At 42.7% G+C, this 16120-nt stretch overlaps 2 gene segments (V, D, J or C); one reads left to right on the top strand and one right to left on the bottom strand.

Moving 5' to 3' along the window:
* Window positions 1-1098: 1098 nt before the first annotated feature.
* On the bottom strand, window positions 1099-1848 carry LOC148096615 (Ig kappa chain V region 3547-like). The segment is given in 2 exon segments: window positions 1099-1421; window positions 1812-1848. Coding segments are annotated over 2 exon segments (360 nt in total).
* Window positions 1849-13897: 12049 nt separating this feature from the next.
* On the top strand, window positions 13898-15884 carry LOC148096614 (Ig kappa-b4 chain C region-like). The segment is given in 4 exon segments: window positions 13898-13906; window positions 14218-14299; window positions 14562-14669; window positions 15559-15884. Coding segments are annotated over 4 exon segments (525 nt in total).
* Window positions 15885-16120: the final 236 nt, after the last annotated feature.

Below are 16120 nucleotides of genomic sequence, written 5' to 3'. Positions count from 1 at the left end.
GATGACACACTTCCTCGCTTTCTTCAGTCAAATAAAGACTTTGGAGAAGATGAAACTAAACAGGAGATATAAACAGACTCTCACTAACTCACAGAGTCACCAGTGAGTCACCAGTGAGTGGCTCTGAAAGGCCTGGACAGCCACTGATCAACACTGGCCTCTTAACAGCTGTGAGCAGAGAGGCAGGACACATATGCAAACACACAGAGTCAGTCAGCTGCAGCTGTTTACAGCTCAGTGCTGAGAACATCACAATATTTACATTATTTACAACTTGATATTTTGATTAGATTAACCAATGAGCTCAAGGATTAAGATGAGAGATAAAGATAAAGTCGACTAATTCATCTAATTGTATTTTTATGTGATTGACCTTTGACCTTTGAATTTGTGCATTTATTTTAAACAATGTCAAACGTGAAGTCAGTGTTTGTGTTTTCATCTTTAGTACTGAAACCTTCTGTTGCCATGGTTCAGCAGTGATGCCTGTCTGTTGCCATAGTTACTGAGCTCAGAGTGGAAATGAAAGATCAGCAGAGTTGAAACTTCTTCTACTGAAATCCACAGCTGGCAGTCCTTCTCTGAGCAGTGGTTGGAGCTGCAGCAGGTGAAGGTCATGCTCGTGTCTGACCAACAAGGTCTTCTCCTCAGACTGGAGTCTGTCCTGGAAGATAGTCGTAGCATCAATGCTAACTTCTAAAGTGTTTCTGTTTGAGTGCAGCTGTTGGTCAGAGTGAAGTCAGTCTCACACTGATTCCCACTGAAATGATCAGAAACTCCAGACTGTTGGTTTGATACATGAAGAGATTAATATATTAATAATAATAAAAAACTACTTCCACTGTAACCCTGTGTGGTCTAAGTCGTCACTGAAGAGTAAAGCTAACCCTAACTCTTCACAGAACAGATGTTAGTAGTTTAATTTAAACCTTGTGTGTGTGTGTGTGTGTGTGTGTGTGTGTGTGTGTGTGTGTGTGTGTGTGTGTGTGTGTGTGTGTCCTCAGTGAACTGTATCAGTCTCTGCAGTATCTTCCAGCTGCAGCAGTCACTTCAGTTTCTGTTCAGTCTGACTGAGGGAGGTTTTTGTACGACTGTTTTTCACTGTGTGAACACCCACTGACTGTTGATAACATGAAGACTCTGACAGTAATAAACTGCTGCATCTTCAGCCTGGACTCCACTGATGGTCAGAGTGAAGTCAGAGTCTGATCCACTGCCTGTAAAACGATCTGGAATCCCTGATTCTAGAGTGTCAGCATCATAAATGAGCAGTTTAGGAACTCCTCCATCTTTCTGTTGGTACCAGGCTAACAAGCTAGAGCCATGAACATCCTGACTGGTCCTACACTTGATGCTCACAGTTTCTCCCACAGCAGAGCTCACTGCTCCAGGCTGAGTCACTGTGATCTTTCCTCTGGACTCTGAGGACACAGAGACAAAAACATAAAGCAGCTTCATGGTTTTGTGGGCTTCATTTCAGAGGGACAGATGTTGATAGAGGAGAGGAGTTTGATTCTCTGGACTTTACCTGTGAAGCAGCAGCAGAGGAGAGTCCAGATGAGGACGCAGATCAAAGTCATGTTTTTGATGAGGAGGATTTCTGTGGCTTCTGTTGTGATGAAGCACAGCTGTCAGTCATCCAGTGTTCAACTCTCAGGACTATAAACTCTCCCAGAGCACTGGAGCATGGTGCTGCTGATGCAAAGTGCCTCTCTATGGAAATCATCCGACTGTCACAGAGACTTCAATCTTTGATTCTCTCTTTTGTTATTCATTGTTATTCATTTAGTTCCCAGCGATAGACTGGCGACCTGTCCAGGGTGTTCCCTGCCTCTCGCCCTTAGACATCTGCGATATGCTCCAGCGCTCCCCGTGACCCTGAAAAAGATAAGCGGAAGTGAATGGATGGATGTTATTCATTTATTTCATCATTGTAATTCATTTTTCACTCATGTATCATCATGGGAAAGCACCAGCTTACATCACTGAACTTTTTCAGCCATACGTCCACAGCGGGTTAGGCCTGTGATCAGGGTCTGTTTACTCTACGTCATACGAGGCTGAAAACTAAAGGAGACAGAGCTTTTACCAGAGTGACCCCAGACTCTGGAAATCTCTCCCTCTGAGTTTGAGATCCATGGACGCAGTGGTCTCTTAAGAAACAACCAAATGTCATGTTATTAGACTTGAATTTAGTAAACGCTTTTCTTCAATGCTCTGTTACTTACTTTTGTCTGAAGTTGAATGAGGGATTCGCCAGTTTGTCACAATATTGCAGGTGTCAATATTTTATATGGATAGAACTGAAATGAGTAAATAATATGGAAAAATAAAAATAGGGTGTTTTTTTAAAAGATTTTACTAAAGAATGCTTCATATCAGCTATCAGAATTACACAGGGAGTAAATCGACAGAAAAATAACTGCTCGCCAGGTGCTGGATTGGCGGCTGCCCACTGCTTCACTAATTTAATGGGTTGCAATGGTTCTGGGTCGCTGCTCATGTGGTCGACCGGACAGTCAGCTGAGCAGTTTTGCCTTCTTTTTCTAACTTGAATGCTCTTTTCGTTGTTGTTTTTCGCCGTCTACTCTGTATATTTGTATTCTTTTCCTTTTTCCTTTTCCTCATTTTTGTGATTTTTGGACTTGTTTTCAACACTCAACATGACCCCAAGGCTCACCTACACCAGGGACTCCCTCATCCAGCTGCAGCCCGGCCTCCGGCTTTCCTCTCCACTCCTACGGACTACTTTCCCGAGGAAATACTCCGTGGACACGGAAACAAAAAACTCACAATAACAAGGTAACCAGGAGGAGATCAAAGAAGAGTGGGGTGAGAGCCAGACTCAAGAGGGAGACACACAAACAACAACATCCTTGCTAATGTGCGGTCTGTCCGCTCCAAGCTGGACGAGCTGCAAGCCTGCGTCAACCACCTGCATGAGTACAGAACTGCCTCCATTCTGGCGTTCATAGAATCGTGGTTAAACAACAGCGATGACAACAGCACGCTTCACATTGATGGCTTTTCACCACCCCTTCCTCTGGACAGAGACCGCGAACGCATTGGGAAGCAACATGGCGGCGGCGTGTCTGTATGTAAACAACAGCTGGTGCTCTACAGTCACTGTCAGGGAGAAGCTGTGCACTACAGACATCGAGCTTCTGGCTGTTTCCCTGTACCCCTACTACCTCCCCAGAGGATTCCCACAACTTCCCATCAACCTGGTTTACATCCACCCAGAGCTGCTGCAGCTAAAACCACAAAGTACTTCATCAACACTCTGTTCAAACTAGAGTAATTAACTCCGGACTCTCCCAAGTTCATCCTGGGTGATTTCAGTCACTGTTCCCTTGACAATTCGCTTAAAGGATACCAACGGTATGTTAAATGCAGCACACGTCAGGGGAAGACTCTGGATAAATGCTATGGCTCTGTACCAGATACATTTAAAGCCCTCCCCCTCCTCCTTCTAGGCTCAGCAGACCACCACACCATCCTGCTGGCCCCTCAAGAGGATTAAAAAGGTCACCAAAAACATCAAGCAGTGGGCAGCAGAAAGTATCCTCACCCTACAAGGATGTTTCGAAGCCACTGACTGGGACAGCCTTCTTTCTCCCTCAACAGGGAGGTGAAGAGGGGCATAAAAACTTCTAAACTGCAGTATAAAAACACTGTTGAAAAAAAATTCACCACAGGGGATCTCCGCTCAAAACCATGGCCTCTGTAAATACTGTGGTCACCACCCCCAGAACCATCCAGGTGGAGGGCAGCAACCCCTCCTCCCTCCCTGACGACCTTAACGTCTACAGCATATTTGAGACGGACAACATCACCCAGCTTGAGGAGTCCAGATCCTCATTCACACCTGGCAGCTCTGCACTCACCTTCAGGACTGAGGACGTGGTGAGAGCCCTCAGGAGGACCAGGGAGAGGAGCTCACCCGGCCCTGACAACATCAGCAGCACTGTGCAGGGCAACTAGGAAGCGTGTCCTGGACTCTATTTCAGCACTCAATTGGCAGTCAAACCGTCCCCCAGCTGTGGAAACACTCCACAGTCATCCCCATCTTCAAAAGAAACAACCCAAAGTCTCTGAATGATCTTCGTCCTGTGGCCCTCACCTCCCTGGTGATGAAGGCCATGGAGAAGATCATAAAACACCACATTGTAAGAGCAACTGACCCCCTGATGGACCCACTCCAGTTTGCTTACCGTGCACGCAGACGTGCAAAAATCTTCATCTTGGACTCCATCCACAAACATCTGGAGCTCCCTGACTCCTCCGTCAGACTTCTGTTTGCTGATTTCTCACCAGTGTTCAACACTCTGCAGCCTCATATCCTGGCCACTAAACTTTCCTCCCGATTTCACCTGGATGATCAGCTGATCCTGTGGATATTGGACCGTTTGACCAACAGGACTCTGTTCCACCTGCACTGGCTCTCCCCAGGGCTGTGTGCTCTCCCCCCTGCTCTTCATCCTCTACACTGATGACTGCAGATCCACACAGCCCAACTGTCACCTGGTTAAATATGCTGATGACAGTTCTCCTGTCACTGCTGTCAGGCCCTCTCAACACCACAGGTCCACTCTGCAGGAGTTTGTAGAGTTGCATGACAGCTCCAAACTTGAATTGAACGTGAGCAAAACCAAAGAGATGGTGGTGACCTTCTCCTGTAGGCAGAGGGATCTGGCTGCTTCAGTCACCACCACCATCCATGGGAAGCCAGTGGAGATAGTTGAGGAGTACAAATACCTGGGAACCATCTTTGACAACCTCCTGAAATTCTCTGCCAACACAGAGGAGATTCTCAGGAGGTGCCACCAACGGCTATACCTTCTTAGGAAACTCATATCCTTTGGAGTCAGCACAGCCATCATGATGACTTTTTACGATGCCTTCCTGGAAAGCATCATGGCCTTCTCCATCAGCTGCTGGTTCCACTCCCTCAGCCTTCAGAACAGGAACAGACTGCAGCACACGGCATCAGCGTGCTCTAAAATCATTGGCCTGTCAGAACTCTGACAGGTTTTCAGCCAACAGGCCCTTAGACAGGCAGCCAAAATCATCAACGACCCCTCTCACATTGTTCACCCCGGAATTCAATGGCTCCCCTCTGGGCGACGCCTCCGCTGCATTTCCTGCAGGACTGAGAGGAGGAGGAGCGCCACCTTTGTCCCCAAAGCCACTCTGCTTTTTAACTCCAGCCAATAAGAACATTTCCCCACACCCAGAAACATAAACTACTCTACACTCTTTTTATACTGCCGACACTTTACTCACTTTTAGTCACTTACAGTTATATATTTACTTATTCAGTCACTTTAATTTAAAACTGTGTACATAATGTATATTCTGTGTATTTATTATCTCACTCTTATTGCCTGTTTATGCCCTGTCCTTATTTTCAACGTCATGCTGCTCTGTTGTATCTTAATTGCCCCGTGATGATAAATAAAGTCTTTCTGCTTCTGATTCTGATTCTAAATGCAGAGGACGTATTCCCTACAGGATTAATAAAGTGTGCACAAAAATTATTTGTTGAGTTTGTTTGTTTCAGAGTCAGAGAGCCGTGTCTCTCTACAGTCAGAGGTTTTTGTACGGCGCCTCAATGAGTTTGTATCACTGTGGTACACGTTCGGTGGAGGAACCAGACTGGAATTTGGAAGTAAGTTACTGTTGTAAAAATAAGATCTTATATTTGTTTCAGTTGTTGACTGTTGGCTGAGAGAAAAACATCAACATTTATTTTGATGTTTTTCCTGATATCACAAGGAGGCTGACAGAATTTTATGTGTAAATTTGTGTTTGAAATCTTTACCTACTTGCTGTTGATAAAACTGTTCCTTCAATGATTTTTTCTTCATCTTCTTTACAGTAAGTTGTGGATAAACTAAATTCTATTTGAATAAAAATTCTTCTGCTTCATGTTCCCCCATTTCAGATTAAGTTTAGCTGTATAGAAAATATCTGTTTATGAAGAAAATTGTTTTAGCGAGTTGTGTTTTTAAACGTATTTCCCAGTAATACTTAAAATCATGAGTGAGTCAGATTTTTGTGAGTTTAACACTCTTTTGTAAAATGTTGCACTTTTTTCCTTCTGTATGTGGTTTGGACATATTTCACTGCTGTTATTTCTGTGCTGAGAGGTTTCTTAAAGGGAAGTGAAACAATGTGTGACTGTTGGAGCAGAAAAACATCTGACAGAAACTACCTGTTACCCGTTCTCTAAGCTGATTGGTGTCTCCTAGGTGATGTCCGTCCCACCCTGACGGTGCTCGCCCCTTCCAGTAAGGAGCTGGAGCAGGGGAATGCCACGCTCACATGTCTGGCCAACAAGGGCTTTCCCTCAGACTGGAGTCTGTCCTGGATCGTTGACGGCCGCAGATGCAGCGGCGTTGGTTGGGAAGTGAGCAGGAGCCCCGGGGCGCTGCAGACAGACAGGCTCTACAGCTGGAGCAGCACCCTGATGCTGCCTGCAGACCAGTGGGAGAAGGTGGGCTCTGTGACCTGTGAGGCCACGAGGGGCTCCGATACTCCACTCTCAGAGACTCTGAGGAGAGACCAGTGTTCCCAGTCCTGAGCTGATTCACTGGGGGCATGATGCTGTTTTTTGTTATTGTTGTTGTTTTTTACACTTTGCTACAGCTCTCAGTCTGCAGTCTTTTTCAGTCTCAGTCTCTTTATTCTTAATCTGTTTGTTGCCTGTTTTATGAACTTGTCAAGATTTTACAGCAATAAAGATTTTTCACCTGAACATGTCCTGTTATTTCTTCTATTTGTTATACATGTTTATAAATATATTAACATGGATTTCAACGTTTTCAACATACTTTATTAAATAACAGCTTTAATGTGGTTACAAACACACTGATTAATTGAAATAAATAAACCACTTAAAGAAGAAAGAAAAATATATATACTGGAAAAGTCAACAGGCTAAAACACAGTAAACCATGTTTGTTTGTAAATAATTTATATTCATATGTATCATGTTGATAACAACAATCATGATATTTGTAAATAAAAATATTATATTTATTAATCATGTAATTTTCCTGCACCTGTCATAGACGAGCACATGACTTCCAACAATGACCCAGTCCAAAGTTTAAATGTTAAACGTTTAGAGAAGAAGGAGAAGAAGTTTAGAGAAAGATGATCAAACATTAGAGGATCATTTCTCTAACATGGAGAACAGATGGAAGAAGGTCAGTGCTGCTGGTTTCAGAGTTTCTCCATCATAGCAGAACATCATTGTGGTGAACCTGGCTGCATGCTGAAGCAAAGACAGAGAGTCTCACCCTGAACAAGGAGCCCCAGGGTGGCCAGCAGTAGAGTCAGTGACATCATCATTGTGCTGCTGGTGTGTGAGTGGCTCTGAAAGGCCTGGACAGCCACTGATCAACACTGGCCTCTTAACAGCTGTGAGCAGAGAGGCAGGACACATATGCAAACACACAGAGTCAGCTGCAGCTGTCCTCTGCTGAATAATTAAATCATTCATGACATCTAGTGGAGAGATAAATTAGAATAAAAAAAAAATCAAATGGAAAATGTGAAATAATTCAAATATGAATTCTAATACAAATAAATATAGACATGCATGGATTTAAGACGGGCCTTAAGTTTGAACAAAGACAGAGACTCAACAATGTTAAATCAAAAGCTGTAACATGGACTGGAAGAGTTCATGGAGTCAGGGGCAATTTTTCGAGACAGACTCAGATTTCTGAACATTTTGCCTTGAACATCCTGTTTTTGCTGGTTAAAATTTCTGCAACAAAAAGGCAGTTTGCTTGTGTTTGAGATTTAGATCCGACCACATTTCTTTGCCATGTTTATGTCTCTTCAGGTTGAATCCTTTTCCCCCTATTGCTATCTTCTAGCAATGATTGCAACTTCTTCTGTTTAACAGTCATATATATAAATCATATCTTCCAATGAGCGCGGCCTGTGTGCCAAAATAAATACTATGCTTTTCAGTTCTTCAACGGGGCTTACCACTTTTACCACGTTTGGCTGGACTCCAAACGTGAATTTAAAGTAAAAAAATGGGAGTGATCTTTTTACTGTTCATGTTCTGTCACAGCACATAGAAGATTCATTTCTTGCCATTTCACAGTGTGACCTGTGAGGCCACCCAGGGCTCCCACACCTCATCATTCAGCTCCACTCTTGCTGTATTTTCTGTTTGTTTCATGCTTTAAGACCATTAAATTTTCCTATTTTTAAACACTTTGTACTTTAAAAAAAGATCTCTCTCTCTCTCTCTCTCTCTATACATATATATATATATGGCAACAAACATCCACAGATACATCAGTAAGATGGCCCCAACTGACTCCGTGCTCAGCAGTGAATACCTCAGGCAGCAGAAACTGAAGAAAGAAGAGGAAGAGGAGGCACCATCATGGAAGGACAGGCCCCTGCACAGTATGTACCACCGGCAGAGAGAGGAAGAAAATCCTACAAGTGGCTGGACAAAGCTGGACTGAGAGGCAGCACAGAGGCACTAATCTTGGCAGCACAAAAACAAGCTCTGAGTACAAGATCCATAGAGGCTGGGGTCTATCACACCAGGCAAGACCCCAGGTGGAGGCTGTGTAAAGATGCCCCTGAGACAATCCAGCACATAACAGCAGGGTGCAAGATGCTAGCAGGCAGGGTATACATGAAACGCCATAACCAAGTGGCCGGCATAGTATACAGAAACATCTGTGCCAAGTATGGCCTGGAAGTCCTGAGGTCAAAATGGGAGACGCCCCCAAGGGTGGTGGAGAATGACCGAGCTAAGATCCTGTGGGACTTCCAGATGCAGACGGACTTGCAGATGGCTAACCAACCGGACATCACAGAAGAATGTCTTTGATCATACAGTTTAAGGCAAGGTTTACAAATTTAAGTACAACAATGGCAACATTTAACAATTCACTCTAACAGCAGAGAGATTGAATTTGTGTGTACAGTATATAATAACTGATTGTTTCATATGTTAAAGTGGGTCCATATTCTGTCATTCATGAAAGACACCTGATTTTGTTTGGAAACACAAATTAACACCTTTCTTTAGAATTGTATTCATTAAATATGAAGCGTTCACCATGGATCTCTTAATAGTTTCTCTCCACATACTGCTTTGGATCAGGTTTGTCTAAAACTCATGAATCTTCACTGAGGGTCAAAAACAGCTCCAGACTGACTCGCAGTAAAACTGTTAGAAACTCCAGAATGATGATTTGTAACAGATTAAACAAAGTGTTTAGTTACATCTGCAGTTTTGTGAAGATAGGGACAATCTATTCTGGAAATTTGTCCATAATCAGTGAACACTTACACTTTTATTTGGTGACACTACTGGTGGTGAATTGTTTCAAAATGTTAAAGACGTCTTCTTTCATCAAATGAAAGAAGACGTCTTCTTAAATGAAAGAAGACGTCTTCTTTCATTTAACGTCTTCTTAAATGAAAGAAGACGTCTTCTTTCATTTGATGTTGATGTGTACTCATTATCTCAAACTGTAAAACAGGATTAATGATTCATCTCAGTGCTTTACTTTTCTGCAGCTGTTTCAGATCAGTTCCTCTTCAGCTGAGAGGTTTTTGTACGATGGTTTTTCACTGTGTGAACGGGTGGCTGTAACCACTTTGTCCACAATAATAAACTCCTGCATCTTCAGTCTGAACTCCACTGATGGTCAGAGTGAAATCAGTTCCTGACTGACTTCCACTGAAGCGATCAGGAATTCCAGACTGACGGCTTGTTGCATAATAAACAAGCAGTTTAGGAGCTTCTGCAGGTTTCTGAAGATACCAGTGCAGGTAGCTACCCATACCTGAACTGGCTTTACATCTGATAGAGACAGTCTGTCCTGGAACAACAGGCTGAGCTTTAGGAGTCTGAGTCAGGATGATTTCAGGTGATGAACCTGAAAATATTAATGAGATGAGAAGAGTTATTGAGAAAAATCCATCTTGGAGAAAATTTACTTGAATTTGAAGTGTGGAGCTGGCTGCATGCTGAAGTTTTCACAGAGAGTCTCACCCTGAACAAGGAGCCCCAGGGTGGCCAGCAGTAGAGTCAGTGACATCATCATTGTGCTGCTGGTGTGTGAGTGGCTCTGAAAGGCCTGGACAGCCACTGATCAACACTGGCCTCTTAACAGCTGTGAGCAGAGAGGCAGGACACATATGCAAACACACAGAGTCAGTCAGCTGCAGCTGTTTCCTCCTCGGAGCATCACTCTTCATATTAACATTATTACATGTAGAGGGCACTGAATGGTCTGATGGTGAACTGTGATTTGTGGTTCTGTTATCTAGTTGTTTTTTTTCTGTGTTCCATAGTAATGATTGATAATGATATCATTACACTCACTGAACACTAAATTACTTCTATTCATCTGCTCCTTAATGTAAATGTATAATAAGCTAAGTCCATGACATCTGCTCAGTGAACTTAGCCATGGGTAAATATGGCTGATGATCTGCTGAAGTTCAAACCAAGGATCAGATTGGAGAAGAAAAGTTATTTAAATGAATTTGAACATGGCATGATTGTTGATTTTAGACATGCTGTTCTGAACATTTATGAAACTGCTTGGATTTTCCCACAGTCTCTACTGTTCAGAGAGAACGGACAGGAAAAGAGAAAATGTGCAGTGAGCAGTGGTTCTCTGGGAAAAAATACCTTGTTGATACTGGAGATCCAGGGAGAATGGCCAGTATACTGATTCATTAAAATACTCATCAAGATGTTGTTAAGCCAAACTGATCAAATAACGGAGGCCATACTTTCTAAACTTATTACAGTAGGCTGACAAAAAAGCCACATCTGCCTGTATCAGATAAATAAAAGGAAAGAATGAAAAACATGGTTTAATCATTTGTGCTCATGAGTCCATGAACAAATTGTCTGATTCTGTAACATTTTTCAATCTGATATTCAGCCAGTGTAATGTGTTAGTGTCCATGTTTAGGCCTTGTGTTTTAAAGCAGGTGAGAAATGCTAAGAAATGACAAAGAAGGTTATTTCAAGGAAGAAGATACGTCCATCCTGTCTCCCTTTGAATATTCCTCACTGCTGCAGACACAAAGACCACAGATTTACTATTAGCAGAAGTATTGGTTATATTTGTCTTCCATCTCTGTCTATAGTGAGACCAGCTGAGAAGATCATTGGAGCCTCTCTTCCCGCCATCACAGACACCTGCTGCACCTGCTGCATCTGTAAAGCGCTGCAAAGGGCCCCACACACCCTGCAGATACACTCTTCACCCTGCTGCCTTCTGGCAAGAGGTACCAGAGCAATCAGGCCCTCACTGCCAGAATGCAAAACAGTTTCCTCCCCCAAGCCATCAGACTCCTGAACATCAGCGACTCAACTGACACACACACACCTTCATACACGCCATACACTTATCTGCACATTCTCATACACAGAAACAGGCACATCTCCATACATCAAGTTATTTTTTGCACAATCCTCTGTCATTGTTGCACTTTTCTATTGTACTGTCTTGTGTCTGTATCTTTCTGTTCTGTCTGGTGTTGCACTCTCTTTGTTTTGTTTTCTTTGTTTTTTTCAGTTTTTTTACACTTGCAGTTTATGTATTCCTGTGTTGATTTTCTGTTATATATGGTATATGTATCAGCATAGTCTTGGAGGAACATTGTCTCATTTTACTGTGTACTGTAACACTGCATATGGTTGGAATGGCAAATAAGCCACTTCATCTTCAGTGAACTGTGTCAGTCTCTGCAGTATCTTCCAGCTGCAGCAGTCACTTCAGTTTCTGTTCAGTCTGACTGAGGGAGGTTTTTGTACGACTGTTTTTCACTGTGTGAGCAGAAGCTGACTGTTTGGCCAGAATTCACCCTTACAGTAATAAACTGCTGCATCTTCAGCCTGGACTCTATCGATGGTCAGAGTGAAATCTTTGTTTGATCCACTGCCTGTAAACCGATCTGGAATCCCTGATGCTCGATTGCCATAGTAAATCACAAGTTTAGGAACACCTCCATCTTTCTGTTGGTACCAATATAGGTCTGTCCCACCATCTACCGTATGACTGGTCGTACACTTGATGTTCACAGTTGCTCCCACAGCAGAGCTCACTGCTCCAGGCTGAGTCACTGTGATCTGTCCTCTGGACTCTGAGGACACAGAGACAAAAACATAAAGCAGCTTCATGGTTTTGTGGGCTTCATTTCAGAGGGACAGATGTTGATAGAGGAGAGGAGTTTGATTCTCTGGACTTTACCTGTGAAGCAGCAGCAGAGGAGAGTCCAGATGAGGACACAGATCAAAGTCATGTTTTTGATGAGGAGGATTTCTGTGGCTTCTGTTGTGATGAAGGACAGCTGTCAGTCATCCAGTGTTCAACTCTCAGGACTATAAACTCTCCCAGAGCACTGGAGCATGGTGCTGCTGATGCAAAGTGCCTCTCTATGGAAATGACTGCAACAGGGAGTGGGATTGATCTGATGATGCTGTTGATGATGTTCACTGTAAATTATTTCAAAAAGAACATTTCTTCCTCCTTCTATGAGACCCAGTGTTTTGTGCTATTTCGTTGTTTATTGTATTTTCTGGCCGTTTTCCCTGTTTTATTTTTGTTTTATTTTAATTTTGAGTCTTGTGTTCTTTGTTTGTTGTATTAGGTTCACTTCTCCTGTCCTGTCATTATGTTAATGTCTGTCTGGTTCGGCTTCGTCTCCATTAGAGGTCTTCGTCACTGCTCACCCGCAGTTCTATAAGTTACGAATCCTTCGCCAGCAGCTCCACTATTCGTGGCTCTCATGCTGCCGTGACATTCAGCGTGCCCGACGCCTGCCAAGCCAATGCTATGCAGCTATGCAGAGTGTGTGTAGCGACGACATCACCGCTTTGTATGCAGTTCGCCACCACAGGCCTCCTGGTTGCCCCCAGAGTTACATCGGTATCAACTGTTAAGCTGTCGACGCCCACAACTATTTGATCGTGGGCTATTGTGTTGCCGACCTGTTTCCATTTCCATACTTAAAGTAAAAAATGTAAGTGTAAATGTAACTGTCATGGTCTGCGGTGGGTGGCTGCAATTTCCATAAGGCTCCTGAACCTACCTGGGATCCGCCCCTGGGCACGGGCCACCTCCTGCAGCTCCTGCACACCTGGAGCCAATTGCAGGCAATCAAGCCAGAGGGATTTAAGCCACACGTTGATGTTCGTTCCCTGCCAGTTCGTCATCAACCCATGTTGGTAACCGGCTCTTATGCTTCAAGTTTTCTCTGTGATTTATCTTGTTAACAACACTTTCTTGTGCTGCAGTTGCTGGATTCATCTTGGCTCACGCTCTACTACCGGACTCAGGATACCAAGCAATCATTTTGAAAATCACTCTGTGCTTCACCTGCCTGCCCTCCTGCCATCACACTCCATCTGAAAACCCCGGATCTCAGGTCAGCCACGCCACTCAGCTCCCCTGGATTCTCGTCACTCCCCTCTCAACACTCTGTGTCCCCTACTGCAATGTGACTGCACAGCTCCACTCTGCATCTCAGGCCCCGTTCCCTCGCCACGTCAAACTCTACGTCTTATTGTTTCTTTTTTGTCCTTGCTACATTTGGAGCGCTTAGGCCTAATAAAATATTGTTAAACCATCTGCTGTCTCTGCTCTGGGTTTCTGCGCAGAGTTCAGTTCAGTACAGACCACTCGGTCCCGTGACAGTAACAGCATTGTTTATACTTCTTACTTCAAAGTAAAAAGCTTACAGTTGCTATTAACATTAATGTATTACCCTGTAATCAATAATATTTTTATACATTTTACACATTAACCCTCTGGGCTCTATCCTGGCCATTTGTGTCCACTTCACTTTTCTTTTGACTGCTACACTGCAGTGGACCAAAAGAATGACGCAGGTTTGATCTTAATGTGGTTATGGCGTTAACGTCATTTTAACAAGATTAACGCTGACAGCACTATTTTAGATTTTTTCAAACTCTAAAATAAACAATATATCACAGCCATAACCTTTTGGTTACTGAGAAATTGTCAGAAATTTAGGAACATAGAGTTTTGCAAACTCTAAAATAAATGCAATTTGTTTTATTGTGTTTGATTAATTTTAATTTCATAATTATAATATTAATATGTCATGAAATTATGATTTAAAGAATTCATATTGGTGAGTTTGTTTGTTTCAGAGTCAGAGAGCCGTGTCTCTCTACAGTCAGAGGTTTTTGTACGACGCCTCAATGAGTTTGTATCACTGTGGTACACGTTCGGTGGAGGAACCAGACTGGATGTTGGAAGTAAGTCAAACTTAAACCTCTTTTACTTTAACAGATTTCTTTCTTGTGGTTATCTTGACTTTTCTGTTCAGTGCGCCAGAAAAAAACTCAGTAAAATAATTTTTACATAAATTTTCATGAAGAAACAAAGTTAACTTCAGAATAAATGTTAAAATGAATATTAACAAATGATATAAAACATCAGAGTGGACTTGAGGATATTTTACATTTACATACATCTGGTTAAGTCTTGAGAGCTTTTAGTTTTAATCCAGTCTGTTAGAGTCAGAGAGCCGTGTCTCTCTACAGTCAGAGGTTTTTGTACGGCGCCTCAATGAGTTTGTATCACTGTGGTGGACTTTTGGTGGAGGAACCAGACTGGATGTTGGAAGTAAGTTTATACTGTTTTTAAAGAAACATTGTCTAAGTGTGAATGTTAGCTTTATAACATTCCTGTAGAGGTTATATTATATCACCATTATACATAGAGGGTAACTTAATCAGCTTTGCTCAGATTTGATGTCCACATTTCTGACATAAAGACAATGTGATGTGTAAATAAAATGAAATAGAATCATCCTGTGATTTTTTTCTATTTGTAAATTACATTTTTTGTTAGGATAAATTAAATGTTACTGTCCTTAAGGAAAACTGGACAGAGTGAAGATAAAGATCACTGGTGTTTTTACTGTGTCAGAAAAAATGTAGATTTTACATATCATCATAAAATCATAGAACCACTACAATAAATGATTGAAGCCCACATGAGGTAAGTAGACAACTAGTGTATTTTACAGAACTGAGGATTTTGTAGCTTAACATCTGTTACAATTGTTGCCACTTCTGCTTATTCTATTTACAAAAGTTAAGGATGAGCATTTGACAATGTGCAACATGTCTGGTGTTTCTATTGTATCAGATTTAAGTTCAAATGTCATTTAAAATCATATAAGTAGTAAAAAAAATCCACATGAAGCAAGCAGTGCAGTTTGGTTTCTTATCTCTAACACGTTACACAGAACTGATGATTTTGAGGCTAAACTTGTTTTGTAAATGTTTCCACATCTGCTTCTTTTATTTCCAGAGTAGTTTGAACATATTTCAGCTCAAACTGTGTGATGATTCTCTCTGTGCTGATATGCATGAGAGGTTTCTTAAAGGGAAGTGAAACAATGTGTGAGTTAATGACTGGTGGAGCAGAAAAAACACCTGACAGAAACTTCTTAACGGAGAAAATCAAATTGTGGTTCCTGTCCTCTAAGCTGATTGGTGTTTCCTAGGTGATACCCGCCCTGCCCTGAAGGTGCTGGGTCCCTCCAGTGAGGAGCTGAAACAGGGGAAGGCTACAGTCATGTGTCTGGCCAACAAGGGCTTCCCCTCAGACTGGAGTCTGTCCTGGAAGGTGGATGGCAGTGGCAGCATCAGCTGGGAGGAGAGCAGGAGCCCCGTGGTGCAGGAGAACGACGGCCTCTACAGCTGGAGCAGCACCCTGAGGCTCCCTGCAGACCACTGGATGAAGGTGGGCTCTGTGACCTGTGAGGCCACCCAGGGCTCCCACACTCTGGTCTCAGAGCCACTCAGGAGAGACCAGTGTTCCCAGTCCTGACTTAACTCTGATACTGGTTTCATGCTCCTGCTTTCAGTCTGTGCTCTTTAACAATCTCACTCACTCGCTTCATCCTTAATGTGTTTGTTGCTTTTCATAAATTTGATGTTTTCAAGGTTTTTAAAATAATAAACATCTTCCCTAGACATTTGTCCTTTCACTTTATTTACTTCAGAATTTATATTTTACAGTCACACTGGTCAGATCATCACTTTGAAGGATTTTTTTTGAATGTT

Source organism: Neolamprologus brichardi, chromosome 22, assembly GCF_056152115.1.
Source record: "Neolamprologus brichardi isolate AB-2024 chromosome 22, ASM5615211v1, whole genome shotgun sequence".
Taxonomy (NCBI): Eukaryota; Metazoa; Chordata; class Actinopteri; order Cichliformes; family Cichlidae; genus Neolamprologus; species Neolamprologus brichardi.
The sequence above is the reverse complement of the archived record's forward strand: the minus strand, read 5'-3'. Positions and strand labels throughout refer to the sequence as shown.